The sequence below is a fragment of the Epinephelus lanceolatus genome, chromosome 24 (genome assembly GCF_041903045.1).
Source record: "Epinephelus lanceolatus isolate andai-2023 chromosome 24, ASM4190304v1, whole genome shotgun sequence".
Classification (NCBI taxonomy): domain Eukaryota; kingdom Metazoa; phylum Chordata; class Actinopteri; order Perciformes; family Serranidae; genus Epinephelus; species Epinephelus lanceolatus.
Window position 1 is genome coordinate 2,191,615 of NC_135757.1, and position 17,865 is coordinate 2,209,479.

At 41.1% G+C, this 17,865-nt stretch overlaps 1 protein-coding gene and 1 long non-coding RNA gene across 2 annotated transcripts in view; one reads left to right on the forward strand and one right to left on the reverse strand.

Annotated features, from left to right (window-relative positions):
* LOC144461917 (uncharacterized) overlaps positions 1 to 8,578 on the reverse strand; it is a 146,602-nt gene extending 138,024 nt beyond the window's left edge. Inside the window, exons 1-2 of the long non-coding RNA XR_013490499.1 lie at positions 8,523 to 8,578; positions 4,722 to 4,895 (exon numbers count right to left, since the gene is read on the reverse strand). This is a non-coding gene — a long non-coding RNA (uncharacterized LOC144461917). The remainder of the gene's footprint in view (positions 1 to 4,721; positions 4,896 to 8,522) is intronic.
* Positions 1 to 17,865, forward strand: part of LOC117250112 (zinc finger protein GLI2-like) — a 115,847-nt gene that overhangs the window by 2,707 nt on the left and 95,275 nt on the right. Inside the window, exon 2 of the mRNA XM_033616126.1 lies at positions 15,575 to 15,681. Coding sequence (XP_033472017.1) covers positions 15,588 to 15,681 — 94 coding nt within the window. The 5' untranslated portion in view covers positions 15,575 to 15,587. The remainder of the gene's footprint in view (positions 1 to 15,574; positions 15,682 to 17,865) is intronic.

The following is a 17,865-nucleotide window of genomic DNA, read 5'->3' on the forward strand; positions in this document are numbered from 1 at the left end:
TCGTGAGTTTTCCAGCCCTGTAAGCCCTTCAAAAATGCACTTCTTTTCGGAGAAAAATAACAATAATAATTTCTTCAGTTTCAAGAGGGCCTTCGCCCGGCCTTCGTTGGTGCTCAGGCCCCAGATACACATAGTTTACTACGTAGAACAAGACAAATAAAACCAGAAAACATGCATATTTAAGAGGACGAAAACAGTACTTTTTGGGACATTTCCCCCCAAAACTCATCAAAATTGTTCCTGATCAGTTTCCAAAAACTATTCAATTAATCTCCAAATTTTTCCAGTGATATCGTCAACTCTAAAAAACGCACACATTACATTCCTAGGTACAGATACGTCAGCTGCAGGTTCAGATTAAAAACACTGCTGCCGATTTCCAACGCCACACTGACAATCATTCTAAATCCAAATGTTTAAAGTTTACAACACAGAATAAGACAAATGAAACCAGAACGTATTCATATTCAAGAGGCTGAAAACAGCACTTTATGGGACATTTCCCCCCAAAACTCAACAACTAATCAATTAATGGTCTAATATTTTCAGCTGTATATTCTGTGGATGAAGTCCCTGAAGGCCACACCTCAGTAAAGCAGATACCTTTGCAGAAAATAACCTTGGTAGACGTTAAAGTGTCCTGTTAGAATATTATTTGAGTAAAAGTCTTGAAGTATCTGATCATTACTGAGCTCAAGTATCTGAAGTCATTTTATGATGTGAAAAGTATTTAAAGTATTGACACTTAAACGCTGGTGATAAAAAACAAGCGTCAGCACTCTGAGGATGAAGTTTGTTTCTTCTGCCACCTTGAACATGAAGCGTTCATTACCACTGAAGGAAAACAAGGTGTTTTTACACAACTAACAGGATTTTCCTTCCCTCCTATTCCTCCTTCCTTCCTTCCTTCCTTTCCTATCTTGTAGTAAGATGCTCAGAGTAAAGTGACATTTGATTTAGGAAACGTAAGTGGAGCTGACAGCAATATATATATATAATAAAGTGCAGATACTCTTGTGTTCAGCCACGTGTCGGCACTGACAGATTTTGTGCCTAAATTAGCTTCTGTATCATATCGTCTTGTCACGTGATCAAACCGAGACTTAACATGAGGCAGCATCTACTCACATGTTCACAAGATCTTAAGGCGAGTAGTCAATTCTGATGTCGGTATCTCCACCCGTCCTCACCACACCAAATTCTCGTCAGCTTGTCCTTGAGTCCAAGTGGATGTTTGGGCCAAATTTAAAGAATTTCCCTCAAGGTATTCTAGAGATCACCGTGATCTTGACCTTTGACCACCAAATGCTTCTCAGTTCATCGTTGAGTCCAAATGGCCGTTAGTGCCCAATTTCAGGAAACTATGTCAAGGCTTTCTTACCATGTTCACAACAACGTAACGTACAAGGTCACGGTAACCTTCACCTTTGACCTTAAGCTACCAAATTCTAAACGTGAGGAATGTCTCTGAAGGCCTTTTTATCATGTTCATAAGAGGTCACAGTGACCTTGACCTTTAGACCACCAAATTCTAATCAATTCATCGTTGAGTCCAAGTGGAAATTTGTGCCCAACTTAAGGAAACTCCCTCATGGCCTTCATTTCATGTTCGTAAAAATGTGACATACAAAATCACAGTGACCTTGACCTTTGACCTTAAACTACCAAATTCAAGTCAGTTCATCCTTTAGTCCCAGTGGATGTTTGCACCAAACTTGAGGAAATTCCCTCAAGATGTTCTTGAGATATTATGTTCACAAAAATGTGACATACAAGGTCACAGTGACCTTGACCTTTGACCACTTAAATCTACTCAGCTCAGTGCTGACTCTAAATTTGTGCCAAATTTGAAGAAAATTCCCTCAAGGCCTTGTTGAGATATTGAAAATCAGGCAGAACGACAGCTTCATTTTTAAATCTGCACCAAAGAGATCTGAATCTGTCGGTAGAATACTGCAAAACAATAACTTTGATAATCTTGTAGTTGGAGTCATTTTCAAATTTCTGTCCTCCGGTTTCATGTTCAGGTGGATCACACTGACAACCGCCGACACACACTCCTGCACGCTCACGTTATTTTACTACGTGCAGCAGGAGACACGAGGACGGCCTGTACACGTCCTAAAACCTTAAAGTCAGCTGCTGTCAGACTGAAGCTCTGCTCGCTGCTCCTGGCGGATGGAGCGACTTCCTCCGACGGAGGCAAGCAGTCATCAGGCAGCAGCAATTACACATGATGAAAACAGAGCTGTGTTTAAAGCTGAAACACACACACGCTCAGAGACAGCACAAATCAAAGGTCCAGGGACTGTCAGGGGCCGCCGGGGGCCGCTGGGGGCCGCTGGGGGCCTGTAGTTCCTCCTCTTTGCTGTGTAGCCAGAGCTCTTTGGGAATCGGCTTTGATGCGTCTGTTAATTAACTCCTGAAGGGGCGGCGGTGACGCCACGATCAGGCCTGACAGCCGCCAAGCCGAGCCGGGGAGTCCCTGTGTGTGTGTGTGTGTGTGTGTGTGTGTGTGTGTGTGTGAATTTCAAGGGCGGATGTAAAGGATGCCCCTCGCTGCGAGGAGAGACGCCCGTGCTGGCGTTTTGACACGTGGAGAACAGGAGTGATCTCAGAGAGACGTTTGCAGAGGGACACTTGACGTCTCCCGTCCCTCAGCAGGGCTCTCATCACAGCGGATCGCAGGAGCCGCCTGTCGTGATGAAGCACGAGCAGCGGTGAGAACAAGCTCTTCCAAACTGCAGCAGCTCCGACTGTCCGGACGGCTTTGTTGTTCCTTTCCTTCCCCAAAATTATTTAACATGTGGCGTCCCAGCGGGGACATGTGGGATTCTTTAGCAATCAGTCCCTGCTCTGCCCGCCGCGTCTTTCCGTGAGTCAGTCAGACCTCGAGGTCACGAGGAATCGGGCTTCTCCTTCCCCTCTCTGCAGGAAGGGAGGGGGGAGCCGTCAGCAGGGGCCAGGGACACACACTTCACCCCGGGGGCCCCTGGAGGTCTGTGACATACTGTTAGTGACGGGGGGCCTCGCAGGTTTTCCACCGTGTCACTGGTGATTAGCGGAGCTTTCAGGTGAGGGCGGAGCTGCTGCTGTTTGGCAGCTCACTGCACAAACATTTCAGTTCTAGTAAATTTACGTCAGGAGTATCAGCAGCTGTTTGTACTTTTAAAAAAGTAAATAAGAAAATAAAAAGTACAGTAACAGGAGTATAGAGTAAAGTACAGATACCTCCAATAATGTCCTCTCAACACACATCCATACCTTCGTCTGTCCATCCGTCCGTCTATCCGTAAACACATACGTTCATTCATACGTCGATAAGTTCATATGTCCGTCCGTCTGTCCATCCATCCGTGTGTACGAACATCCATACATCCGTATACGTCCATACATTTGTCTGTCCATCCATCCGTCTATCCTTTCATACATCCATGTGTCCGTCCGTCTGTCCGTCCCATCCTTGTGAATGTGACATCTCAAGAACGCGTGAAGTCAAGAACCAATTAGTTTATGGTGGTCATAGGTCAAAGGTCAAAGTCACAAAGTCTTCACATTTGGCACAAACGTTCACTTTATGTCAACAATGACCTGATTAGACCGTGGTGGTCAAAGGTCACTATGACTTTGTGTCCGTCTCGTTCTTGCAAACCCAACATCTTTACCCAACAAAGGCCTTGAGGGCGTTTCCTCAAATTTGGCACAAATTCGACTCCATGATGAGCTGATTGTGAACACGTCAGTCACTCAGAGCGGGGAACAATTTGCCGGAATATTTAGTGGAGCATAAAGTCACTTATTTGTCTTGTGGTGGAGACGAGGGGAGAACAGAGGGAAACAGAGCTGGGGCTGGCTTTCTTTCTCTGTATGTGGAAATCCAATTGTGAGTTTCTGAAACTTTGGGCCTTGCACCAGTCGAAGCTGTGCCACAACATCTTGGTTTCAATTCTGGTTAAATTTGCACCATGACGTCCACAATACAGTGACATCTAGCTACTGGACAGTGGATCTGCTGCTCTGAGCATCCGGTTGTTGTTGGCTCAATTATCCTGATGTGTGTGATGTGAATGTGAGATGCATCCCGTAAATAATTACAAACAAACAGAGGTGACCAATTATTTTGGGATTCTACAACGCAATGCCAGAAAAAAACGATTCATGAAATCCTACTTCCCATGTCTGAGCATACTGAAGACCTTTGAAAGATTGATTTAAGATACTTTAATGCCAATAAACACCTTATTTTTAGACTAATGAATTCAGTCTGTTTTAAGACTTTTCAAAGTCTTAAAGCTCAAGGTGACGTCCTCAGATCAACCCAAAGACATCCAGTTAGTAGCAGGTGTTCACGTTATTATGTCCACACCCTGTAGACAGACAGACAGACAGACAGACAGACAGACAGGTAGGTGTGGGCTGCCAGCAGTGACTCAGAGCAGCAGGGAGTTTCCCTAATGCTTCATTCAGAGCTCCCATTCAAGAGCTTTTCTGTGAGTGTCACAGCCTTGTTTGATACAGTTTCTGGATGTCTGGGGTTTGACTCAGATCTACACATCGTTCATCAACTTTGAACCGTGTATACCTCCGTGGGTTTCCCGCAGCATGTAAACTGTCACTGTGACGACAGAGTGTGTCAAACTCTCTCAGGTATGAGAGCGTGGATGAGACGTATAAAGAGCCAAACGTTTGCCGTGTGGATAAAAAGTTAAAAGCAGACTCACTGTGGGTGTTGACGAATAAAAGGACACGTCGGAGCGGTGAACAGGAAGTCAGTGGTCCAAACTGCGGCTGTAAAACAGCGAGTGGCCGTGCTGTAGCGAGGACCATTTGGCCGAGGGTCAGGGATCAAAGCAGCTGGTCAACCTCGGCGGACTTCAAGCCGTCGGCAGGCAGAGCTGGAGACACACATATGGCAGGAAACATGTAATGTCTCAGTGAGGGTTGAGACAGATGAAGAAGAAGCACGTTGTAGGTCTTTAACTGAGTGAGTGGGTTTACTTCCTTGTTCGAGGAGGCTTTTAGTTTGACGTTGCAAGAATCAAACTTGCAACCTTTAAACCCTTAAAGGTCCGTTCTCGTACCTGCAGATCAACCTTAAAACTGCTCCTGAGCTTCAGGAGTTTGTTCATAATGCGAGAGATTCACACTGACCCTTGTTTTTCTGTTTTCTGAACAAACTCAGAATTTTCAAGATTTAAGAAGTAATGTAGTGAGAAAATAAAGGATAATCTCTGTATCTATACCATTAAATTTGAAAATGTACAAGAAAAAAAATTAGATGATATCTGAGGTTAAAGACTTGATTTACGGAAAAAACCCCTCAGATATTCTTCTTAAAAATTGGAAATTTATGAGAAAAAACTGGGACACCTTCTAGGATTGAAAATGGAAATTCACAAGTAAAAAGTGAGATATTGTCAGAGATCAAAGTCAGAATGTTAGGGGAAAAAACCTGGATATTCCCTAAATTAAAAATTGGAAATTTACTAGAAAAAACTAGGATACTTTCTGGGATTAAAATTGGGAATTTCATGAAAAAAAGACAAGGATATTCTCTGAGATCAAATTCATAAATAAAGGAGAAAAAAATAAAATGTTCTCTGAGATTAAAGTTGTAACATTTATGAGAAAAAAACTTGAATATTCTCTGAGATATCAGTTAGAAATTTAAGAGAAAAAACTTGAATATACTCTGACATTTAAGTTGTACATTTAAGAGAAAACACTTGAATATACTCTGACATTTAAGTTGTACATTTAAGAGAAAACACTTGAATATATTCTGACATTTAAGTTGTACATTTAAGAGAAAAAACTTGAATATACTCTGACATTGAAGTTGTACATTTAAGAGAAAACACTTGAATATACTCTGACATTTAAGTTGAAAACAATTTAAGAGAAAAAACTTGAATATACTCTGACATTTAAGTTGCAAATTTAAGAGAAACACTTGAATATACTCTGACATTTAAGTTGTACATTTAAGAGAAAACACTTGAATATACGCTGACATTTAAGTTAAAAAAGATTTAAGAGAAGAATCTTGAATATACTCTGACATTGAAGTTGAAACAGATTTAAGAGAAAAAACTTGAATATACTCTGACATTTAAGTTGAAACAGATTTAAGAGAAAACACTTGAATATACTCTGACATTTAAGTTGAAAAAAATTTAAGAGAAAAAACTTGAATATACTCTGACATTGAAGTTGCAAATTTATGAGAAAACAGTTGAATATACGCTGACATTTAAGTTGCAAATTTAAGAGAAAACACTTGAATATACTCTGACATTGAAGTTGTACATTTAAGAGAAAACATTGTAAAGATTGTAAAGTCATGCATTTGAGAAGAAACAAACTCAGCTGAGATTTAAGTGGGAAATCTTCAACAAAAACAAAAACAAACACATCGCTGCACTTTGCAAGGTTGAATGAACTTCACTGCACATATTGGTAAACAAAGACCCAAGGAAACATTGAGACACTGAATAACCATCGTTTGAACGTCCGATTGAGATGCCCTGTTATGATTCAAAAATAGTTCTAGAATAAAAGTTGTACCCATGTGCAGCATGTCACCTGTCCATCAGCCGGACCTTTCGGCAGCTTTATACATCCTAAAAACTGAAATAATAATTCCTAACTATAACACAGGACACAAACCACAGTCTCCTGGTGAAAGTCCTGCGCTCAGCTCATTCATTCACCACAACTGCAACTTCCTTCCTGCGTGGACTTAATCAATCGCTCTTTAATGTACATCACCTGACTTTCAGGCAGAAAGCCCGAAGGCATTTTTTCACACATTTATGCCTTAGGCCAAATTTATATCTACGTTTTTGTTTTGTTTTGTTTTTTTCATAAATTTGTGAGTTTTTTCTCGTCAATTTCCCACCTTAAACTCGGGGTATATCTGAGTTTATTTCTTGGAAATTTACGACTTTGATTTTGGAAGTTCTGAGTATTTTCTCTGAATATTAACCCCCTCCCCTGGCTCTGTATTATTTACTCATTTTAATGTCAGTTCACAGCCTGAGTGCGCACTGTGCCAACTCACTCCTGCTACTGCTATATTTCATCTTTATTTAAGGGGCCAGTCTTTTTAATAAGTGAGTGTTGTTTTTGCTCACTCCCTCACAAACAAAGTGTTAATATCAAACCATAAGGTCATAAAGTTGCATCTAACTTTATGAGTTTCACATGAAAAACTGACATGACAGAGTGAATTTGGTTGACATGATGCAGTTTGAATTACTGATTAAAATTACATCAGAGAAGAGTGAAACTTCCAAGAACTGAAGGTTTTCAAATTACATGTTTTGTCTGAACAAATGCACAAAACCCAAATATAATCAATAATTTAATGACAATAAAATAACGAATTTTCAGAGCTAACAGCCAAAAAGACGAGGTCACTGTGTCTGCATGCAGTGTGAAACAAAACACACATCTGTCCACGATAGCTGAATGAATGAGTGAGGAAATAATGATGAGGAGGACTTCATGATAAAACGCACCAAACACATGACTGCCAGGCTGCGTTCAAGCCTCACAGGAAGCATTAAGCTTCCTCTAAGCAGAGCTACTGCAGAAAAAGTGAGGTCAGGGTGTGCTGTGGCACACAGGTGGGAGGCGTTCATTCATCCTGGGTCCTCCTGCAGCCGAGGGTTTCTCCTTCTGAACTCAGCCGCCACATCTGTTTGCTGTTGGCGAGCTCAGCCACAGGATATTGAACGTCCAGGCAGAGGGGTGTGAAGCTGCTAACACTGACAGTTTCCCCTCTGAGGGGCTCACACAAAGAGATATCATTCAATCACTGCGGCGTGTCTGGTGTTTCTTCTCCTGCGTGAGACTTGATCAGCTAAAGAAGCTAAAATAAGGAGCAAAACCGGAGCTTTATCACATGCGGCCTCGTGGGAACACTCCTCCCTTGTGCTTTGCTTTTCAGATTTTGGGTCTCGTCGCTTCTCTCGGAGCTACGAGGAACAAGTGTGTGCAGTCGGTATAAATTCAAATGTCACTGTTAGCCTCTATTTGTACGTTGGCTGCTCGCACAATAAACAACCCGCCTCCGGTCGAAGCTGTATTCTATTTAAGACTCGCCACCGACCTGGGCTTCTTTTACGGGATAGCTATTATTCAAAGGAGAATAGGTGCGGGGCCCGACCATAAATTCCAGCAAGTGGCCCTTCCAAAGAGGTACTGCGCCGAGGAATTGACTGCATGCTCTGTGATTTTACTCTGCTACGCCGTGACCTTTTGAGTTGAGACAGAGTCATTTGTTTGGTTGACAAGAGCTGCTCTAATAATTCAGGGGGACAGCGGCTGCTGGTAATATCCGGTGATGAGCCAAACTGTACTCTCCTCGAAGGTGGAAGCATTTGTTTTCCTGACGCAGGGAATACCCTCTTACTGCGACGCCAGAGGAATTAATCTGCGTCACATTCGTCACTGAGCCTCTGCGGGACCTGAGTTCATTCACACTGTGTCAGAGGTTTTATTTTAGGATGACTTACCTTGATATTTCGGGGTGAAGTTCACATGCAGCACCAGCAGACTCCCTGCAGCTCCTGCACGGAGAAACAAGGTTCAGATTGATGATTTATAATGATGATTTATAATCATTTAATCATCAAGTAACTGCAGAAACTCCACAGTATAAATGTTTAAATTTGTTTAAAAGCAAACTGAAGAAGGTCAAAATTCATATTAGACATTTATTAAATAATATAGTGCATGAAAACTTCAAAAACAATGCAGTATAAATGTTCAAATCCAGGTCAAAATCAGTCGCGTTGGTGGGCCTTCAGCCCCGAGCCCCAGATCTAAAAATACAGACTGTACATTTATTTAAAAAATAATAACAGGCCTTAGAATAACAGAACAAGGCCCACACAGCTACTCAGACCTTTACTTTATACAGTGTAAAGATAAACAGAGAACACAAATAAATGTAGTAGAGTAAAAGTGAGGTGTCCTGAAATGGAAATACTCGAGTACAGTTACCTCAAAACTGTATGTAACTACAGTACTTGAGTACTCAGTTGCCTGCCACTTCTGTTAATATACATCATTTAACTATTTGTTCCAGCTCTAGTCCGTCGATTTTTAATGATAGCAGCTGCAACGTATTCTGTTTCTACTCAATATTTATTACTAATATCACAATTACTCCTAGAGAATAAAATTAAAAACCAGTTTTTAGGAGTGAATAAGATGCCAGAGAGCGGAAAAAGCATCGGAATAGAGCTTGTTAATAAAAAAAATCAGACGCCCCCCACAGAGATCCAGGCTGAGCTCCCAGCATCCTCAAATCCTGCGGTCGCCCCGGATGGGTGTAATGAAACCAGTGCAAGTAAAACTTCAAAGGAACGTAGATTTGTGGTAACTGTGGCTGAATGAAGAGGTGCAAATGTTCATCATGCATAATGGACGTCATATAAACATTTAGCAAATGCAGCTAAAACTGCAAAATATATATATGTGTGTTAACTATCCAGAAACAATGCGTAAACAATCTTTAAATTCATGTAAAGAGGGGCGAAGTTCACAGTGGACATCACTGAATAGTTAAGTAAGTGAAGGAAAAACTTCAGGGAAACATGAAGTTGTGATGATGTTGGCTGAACAATACGGTACAAATGTTGTCGTCACCCACAATGGACATCAATACATGAATGAGTTTGTGCAAGTAAAACTGCAAAATATATATATTTGTGATAGTAAGTGTTCAAATTCATGTAAAGACGGTCACAATTAAAAATGGAAATCCTTTTATCATTAAGTTAGTGCTAGTACAAATTCTTATATTAATGTAAAAAATGTCAAAATTCATAGTTGACATCATTAGATAGATTATTAGTGCAAGCAACGATTTGAAAAACGTACATTTGTGCTAATTTAATGACAAGACAAAAATGTCATGTCATGTCAAGAAGTTCGTCGTCCATAATGGACATCATTGTATAAATAAGTTTGTGCAAGTAAAACTGCAAGATATCTATATTTATGATAACAAAAAAACAATGCATGGACATATTTTAATAATTAGCTAAATGTAAGTAAAACTGCAAAAATCTCAAGAAGAGGGGGAACATTCCTCATGGCCCTGATCTAATCATTAACTTAGTGCAGGTAAGTTCAAGCTTTGTGCAGAAACAATCAAGCATCAGTGTCAAATTCATGTAAAGACGTTCACAAATAATAAAGAACATCATTTTATCATTGAGCTGGTGCAAGTAACGCTAAAAAACTAATTTGTGACAGCTGTGCAGAAACTATTCAGTATAAATGTTCAAATTCACATAAAAGCACACAGAAGAAGGTCTAGATTCATAATGGATGCACGTAAATGTGCCAAATTTAGCTGTGCAGGTGAATTTTCATCACGTTAGTGCAAGTAGAACTGCTATATAAATGTAGCTGTGATAATTGTCATGAAACAATGTAGTATAAATGTTGACATTTATGTAAACGCATATGAGAAATCAAAATCCACAACGAAACTCACTAGATTATAAAGTTATTGCTAGCAGAACTGCAAGAACCATAAGTGTGTCACAGCTGTGCAGGAATGATGCAGTGTAAAAGTTAAAATGCATAAAAAGAAAAATAAAATTTCAAGTGAACATCAAGTAATCACTAAATAAGTGCAAGTAAAACTGTAGAGAAATACATATTTGTGATAACTGTGCAGAAATCATGTAGTATTAAATATTGAAATATATGTAAAAGGTGAGTGAGTGTGTTTCTCTGAGTGACTGAAACTAAAACAAGTGTTGGTTTAAGATGAGAGGGTGAATTAACAGAACAACTGCTTTCAGCACAAAGCCTTTGTAGAGACAGAGGGGGAGGGGCTCCTCTGAAGCCGTTCACTTAAATAACTTTATTGTGGGGGTCTCTTTAATGACTCATTGTGAGCCCTTTGAGAGGAGCCCACAGTCAGCAGTGGGAGGTGACGGTTAATTACACCACTAACTGAGCTGTTGACTTGCTAACGTGGTCGTCAGTAAAGTCACTGATGTGTAGGTGGACTCTCTCCTGAGTCACCAGATCCACGTCTCTCATTCTGCATGATTTAGTATTTCAGAAAATAAGTAAAAATAAGTAGCTGGTTATGCCTCAAACCAAAGCTCTGTTTATGTCCAAAAGGTCAAAACTTTATTGACAAAAACAGTCATTTCAGCTCCCTGAACACAGGAACAGTTTGGCACAAATGTCCACTTGGACTCAACAATGAACAAATTAGTTTTCTTTGGTCATAAGTCAAAGGTCAAGGTCACTGTCACCTTGTTTGTCTCATTCACATGAATGCCTTATGTTAAGAATGCCTTAAGGGAATCTTTTCAAATTTGACACAAACACCCACTTTGAGTCACTGATGAACTGATTAGAATTTGGTGGTCTAAGGTAAAGGTTACTGCACCTGTTTCATTTTTGTGAACGCAACATCTCAAGAAAGACTTCAGGGAGTTTCCTCAACTTTGGCACAAACATCCACTTCGACTTAAGATTAAAATGATTAGAAATTGACAGTTGAACATCAAAGGCCAAAATTTAGTGTGACCTCGCAAAACATGTTTTTGTCCATAACTCAAGAATTCATTCACTAATTCTGACCAAACTTGACACAAATGTCTAACAGGGTAAAATAATGAAGGTCAAAAGGTCAAAGGTCAGCTTGACTGTGACATCATCATGTTTTAACGTCATATCTCAGGAACAGAAGGGGAGACATTTGGTCAGATACTGAAGTGGTGACTCTAATCTTGAAACTGTGCTGATTGTATAGATCTTTACTTTCAACTTGACAGTACGCAGAGGCGCACAACCACAAAGCAGCAATTCTAGCTTTAATTCAGCTAGCCTTAGTGTGTGCTATTGGAAGATACGTTAGCAAACAAGCTTTAAACTGTCCACATTTAGAAGTTACATTTTCAGAAATATACACATACCTGCATATAAATGTGTGACCAGGAAAGGCAGTTCAAAGCTTTTCCAAGGCGGCAATGCTAACAGATGCTAATAGCTAACAAACTTGTTTGCTAATTCTACTATTTATTCTATTAAAAGCTTCCGGATACAAACCAATCATCATTTTCTTGGATATGTAAGAAAGGATGACTATTAGTGAAAAGCTTTTCTCACACCACAATGCCAAAATTATACTTATTGTGCTACAAGATAAGAAGTTAAAATGCTAGGGAAATGTTAGCATTGTAGTTTTAAAGGGCGCAAAAACACCCAAAATACACCAAGCAGTACTTTTACTGCATGTAAACACTTCCTGCATCTCTGGCAGTTTGCGATTATATATGTTTAATTTGATGTTTCTGTTAGCATCACCACCTCTCTTTTGTTTGGTGTCGGGGAACATTTTAAAACCATCTACACTCACGCCAAGAACCTCAGTACAATTAAAGTTAGTTGAATCTTCAAGGCTGCAGCGCTAACCGCCGTCACTGAGCTGCTAAATGTGTGAACAGCAAATGTTAAGCTTGACTAATAATGATTTGCGAGGACAGATCAGAGGAGTGTGAGCGTGAAAGACTGCCATTATGTGCCTCATATATCACCTCAGCTAAAGGGGGCTTTGTGTGTGTGTGTGTGTGTGTGTGTGTGTGTGTGTGTGAGGGACTTCCCATGAGGCTTCACTCCCGGCCTCTCACACCTGTTACACTGATTCATCCGCGGCAATAAAGACACCAGACACAACTGTCAGTCAGACGCTCAGCTTTGTTAAAGAGCCAGTAAACTGCTCGTTTACAGACTCAATGGACTGTCGCTTCATCCAAGTGTGTGACCTACAACCGACGCATTGTTGGGTGGTGGTGTTACTGGGGCCGTCCCGTAACCAGAAGGTCACCAGACTGGTTCCTGAAACTGTTAACAGCTTCTTACAGTTAAAGGTCGTCGATTTCAATAGAGCAAATCACAGTGACGTCACACTAACAACAACAATCACTTCCAGGTTGACGACTGGCAGGTGATGACAATGTGGAGATATGTGAAAATGGCAAACTTGTTTATTTCTGTCGTCATTTTCAGTCGTAACCTATCTGACGTCTGACAACATGTTCCTATTCTTCGCGTTGATTTTTCTTTTACGTATTCTTCATCTTCCGTATAAATTTCGCCGCGAAACTCGTCTTGCAGCATTGCCAACACATCGGCAAAAAAATACATCAAAACGTGCGGAAAATTCAAGAATGGAGGCTATGACCTTTCTCAGAGATTCACCAAGTGGTTTTTACGAAATTCGCAAAACAGCGCGTAAAATTTTCCATTGAAAAAGTGATTGGAGATAGTCGAGAAATCATGATTCAAAGTTTGAACGGCTCATGAGATTCTGGACTTTATTGGGCTAAGTTGCTTTTTTTATATCTAGTACAGTGTTGATAAAATTACAGTTTGCATTTTACAACATTTTTCAGACATTTCAGATTTTATAATGGGTGTCTATGGGAGAGCGCTAGAGTGGTGACATCATCGCTAGAGCGTGGAGAACAATTTGCTCTCGCTGCCACAACTTTCACTCTACATACACGATTTATACATCAAAACGTAGGGAAATTCGTGCTGGTCACAAAAACGTGACAATGGTCAGTAACTGTGGTACATGTAGGAAGTATTACACGTAGTTTGCAGTAATAGTACTTGGTGAGGGCAGCAAGCACTCGTTGCAAAATTTTCTAGGTTTATGTATTGTGTTGCATTGCTATCATCTCTGATAAAACAAATTGACCAACAGGGCAGCGAAACAATATACCGCTGTGGACGAGGCTGCAGCGAAACCTGTACGTCACTATATATGAATATTTGTTCCACTTTACCTTACACAAAACTCTCATGTTCTGCTGAGTTAAATTACTGGTTTTGTCAATAGAGTCTGGTGGCTTTGATGTAATGGCCTCAAATCACCGTCAATTTTTGGTGGGCCTTTTTAGGTGGCTAAAAACTAACTGAGACAACTGGAAGTTGCTCTAAATAAACATTGTGATTCGGTTTTTCTGTGGTAAAAGAAGTAATACTACAGTGTTAAAATACTCCTGTCTTCAGACTCAAGTACAAGTACATGTAAGTATTAGCATCAAAATATAAGTACTAAAAGTAAGTACTTATCATGCAGAACAATATATACTGTAGTTGTTTTTCTGTAACTGCAAGAAAACATGTTCTTTGTTTGGATTATCAAATGGACAATGGATCGTTGATGTTTGTTTCTGAGTACCAGTGTTAGCTAGCATGCTAACGTTCGTGAGCTGCAACTTTGTCAGGACTTCAGGACAGCACTTAAAAAGTTGCCTACTTCCACATTGAATTATATTATGAATGTCAAACGTCTACTGAGCACTGAGCAGCGGTTATAGCCTGAATATTGAGAATACAATGAATATAAAATCAACTTCATGAGATCAGTTGTGAAATAGTGCATTTTATCCAGAAAAAAAAAATGCAGCTCCTCTGTTTACTTGTATTTGTCTACGTCTACGTTGTCGTACAGTCCAGCAGTCTATGTTTCTATATCTATGATGTAACTACCGGATGCAAACAGTATCATGACGCCGTGAACCTCCATGTAACTGACTGGCGTGTCTCCACGTGTTGCCTGACTTTGCACACACTCTGCTACATGTTTGTCTTTCCTCAACCTCTGAGATTATCCTCGAGCGTCGGGCAAACGTGTCAGGGCTTCTGTTTTCCCGCGAACCCCCGCCGAGGCTTCACAGCTCAATCTGTGGACGTGGGGGTCAAAGCGTGGGGGTTTGAGGGGTTAAAGGGGACGGGGGGTGAGGAGGAGGTCTTAGCTCACATGTCATCAAAGTTTATTTGACTATTGACCTTTCCGCCAGCGCCATTCACACAGGCTTTGTGGCCTGAGCTGTTAGAACAATATGACTTTATCTTCAAAGACTCTGAGGCTCTTTATTCAGGCTGCTTAATCTCACTGAGATCGTCCTTTAAAAACTAAACATTTAGGAAGCTGTTAAGTTTCGTTAGTGATGCAGAGGACTCAGATTGGATCCAGCAGCAGCTGAAGGGTTGAACACTGGGCGCCATTTTGGCTCCAGTGACACATATTTAATCATAATAATAGTTTTTGAGAAACAAGTTTACAGCCATGCTAATATTAGTAAATGATCAACTTCAAGGTTATTTACTCGTTTCAGACATTTATGAGGCAAAAATACCCATAATTCTCGGGTTCGAGCTTCTCAAATTTGCAGCTTTTTTGCATTTTATATTACTGTAAATTGAATTGCGTTTTTCTATTTCATCCTCCGTCTCTTCACTTTTGCATTGTGTTTATTGTTACGCACCAAATTAGTTGGACAAATCCCTCGTTTGTGCAGACCTACTTGGCGGTAAAACAGTTCTTACCCTCTGGTTTCTTAAACTCTTCTGGTCTTTGTCTCACCCCTGACGAGCCTTTTCATGGGCGCTCTCCAGCAGGAGCGTCCAAGTCCTGAGTGTCCTCATCTCATCCCAAATGAACACAGCGAGGCCCTCTGAGTGCTCTCCACTCATTCTCCATTAACAGCTCCTTTTGTGTTTCTTTCACTTCCAGAGTTCGTTTGGCGATGGAGACTTCCGCATCGAGAGCCTCCGAGAAAAAAGACAAAATGGACGGGAGTGGATTCTCCGACCTCCCGAAGAAACCCTCAGAGACGAGAGGTAACACGCTCTTTTTTTTTTTTTTAAAGCTGAGCTGGATGTGAATGTGGTGTCCAGCTGTCTGTCAGGCCTCCGCACACTGCCGAGGTCTCGCAGGTGCTCAGCCAGGGGGCAAAGGGGGAGCGAACACGGCCGATGAAATATACATTTCAAAGATAAAGTGCCATCTTGGGAGCCGGCTCTCCTCAGGCCTGATAAGGCACCAGCAGCAGTCAGAGGTGACTTACAGTAGATGTCTGATAGGAATCCTAAATAGACCCGGGTCTTGAAAGAGCATCGTTAATGCGGATCGCCCCCGTATCAAGGCCCGGTGCGTGCCGTCGAGGAGTGTGGCACCATTTGAGCCCATAAACACTGATGAATAGATAACATGACAAGAGAAGAGAGGGGGTCGGGGCAGGTGAGAACGAGTGTTTGTGTTGTTGAACTAAATGAAGAGTAGCACCGATCCGCTCTCGCAGGGGAGGGACAGGCAGAAAGAGAGAGTACATGTTTTAAAGATGTCAGTGAACGTGTGATGAAAGCTCCGTATAATGAGGCTGAAAGACCTTGTTCTTACCTCCAGAGTATAAAGGCAAAAAAAAAAAAAAAAAAAAAATGGCTGGGGCTGGTAGAGCCGAGGACGACACGCCACAGCACAGATTGACAAAGATGCAGACTGATGGGCCGCCTTTGAAATGGAAATTAAACGCGTGGTTTAGTGACATTTTTACTCATTAATGAAGGACTTGGTGGCCTGCCATTATAAAGAAACACTCATTAATTGATAAAGAAGGAACAAAGATGGAACTGGAGCCCGAAAGTCGGTGTCACACCAGAAAACAACCCCATAATTTCGCCTTAAATTTATATTGGATATGGGAACACAACGCAGCCCAGTATCCCAAAGGAGTCGTGTTCTTATTGGACGAATCTGCAGCTCAGACTGTACATCCAGTGCCAACACAGGAAATAGTGTGTCCGTTACGAAGAGATGTGGAAGTAGAGTTCTTTAGTAACCTTTTTTTGGTTTAGTTGCTTTGAAGCCTGGCATAACCGCTTATCCTGTTTGGGGTTGTGGGGGGTGGAGCCTACATCAGCTGACAGTAGGCGAGAAGTTGGGTACACCCTGGACAAACACATCCTCATGGACTTTCTACGTCCACCTACGACTTGCAAGGTGCCCTGGGTGTGTTGGTTGTTGACGTTCTCGGGCGGCGTGTCAAGTCTTCGCTCAAAATACACTTCAATTTTCACAGGAAATTCAACGTTTCCATTCAGTCTCTTTCAAAATGAAAAATAAAATTTAAGTATGACCTTTAAGGCTTAAGTTTTCCTTTGCTGATGGACTTGCGTAAGGGTGTCGCACAAATCAAAGTTCAAGGTCACTGAGACCTTGCCTCTGTCTCATTCTCTTCAACACAAAGCCTTAAAAACATCTTGCAGGACTTTCTTCAGATTTGGCACAAACGTCCATTTAGACTCAACAATGAACTGATTAGATTTGGTTTGTCATAGTTCAAAGCTCAAGGCTACTGCGACCTTGTCTGTCTCATTCTTGTGAATGTGACATCTTAAGAATAGTTTGAGGGAATTTCTTCAAATTTGGCACAAACGGGGCGACCTCTAGTCTGCCTGGTAGAGTCCTCTGCAGTGGCCCAGGTTCGATTCCAACCTGTGGCCCTTTTGCTGCCTGTCATCTCCCCTCTTTCCCCCACCTTTCCTGTCTATCTTAGATGTCCTATCAAGAAAGGCAAAAATCGCCCAGAAAATAATCTTTCGGGGAATTTGAGGGAATCTCATCAAATTTGGCACAAACGTTCATTCAGACTAAAGGTTCCAAAAAGTTCAAGGTCACTGCAACCTTGCCTGTGTCTCATTCTCTTCAACACACTACCTCAAGAACACAGTGAGGGGATCTCTTCAGATTTGGCACAAATGTTCGTTTGGACTCAACAATAAACTGATTAGAATTTGGTGGTCATAGGTCGAAGGTCAAGGTTACTGTGACCTTGCCTGTCTCATTCTCATGAACATGATACCTCAAGAGCATTATGAGGGAGTTCCTTCATATTTGGCACAAACATTCTCGATGTATGATGAACTGATTGGATAAGATAGATTTTACTGATTGAAATGAAAACACGCTGAGATTAACGGGTTTATCCTTTAAGTTTCTCTCACAAGTTTGTGAAATATGTAGCA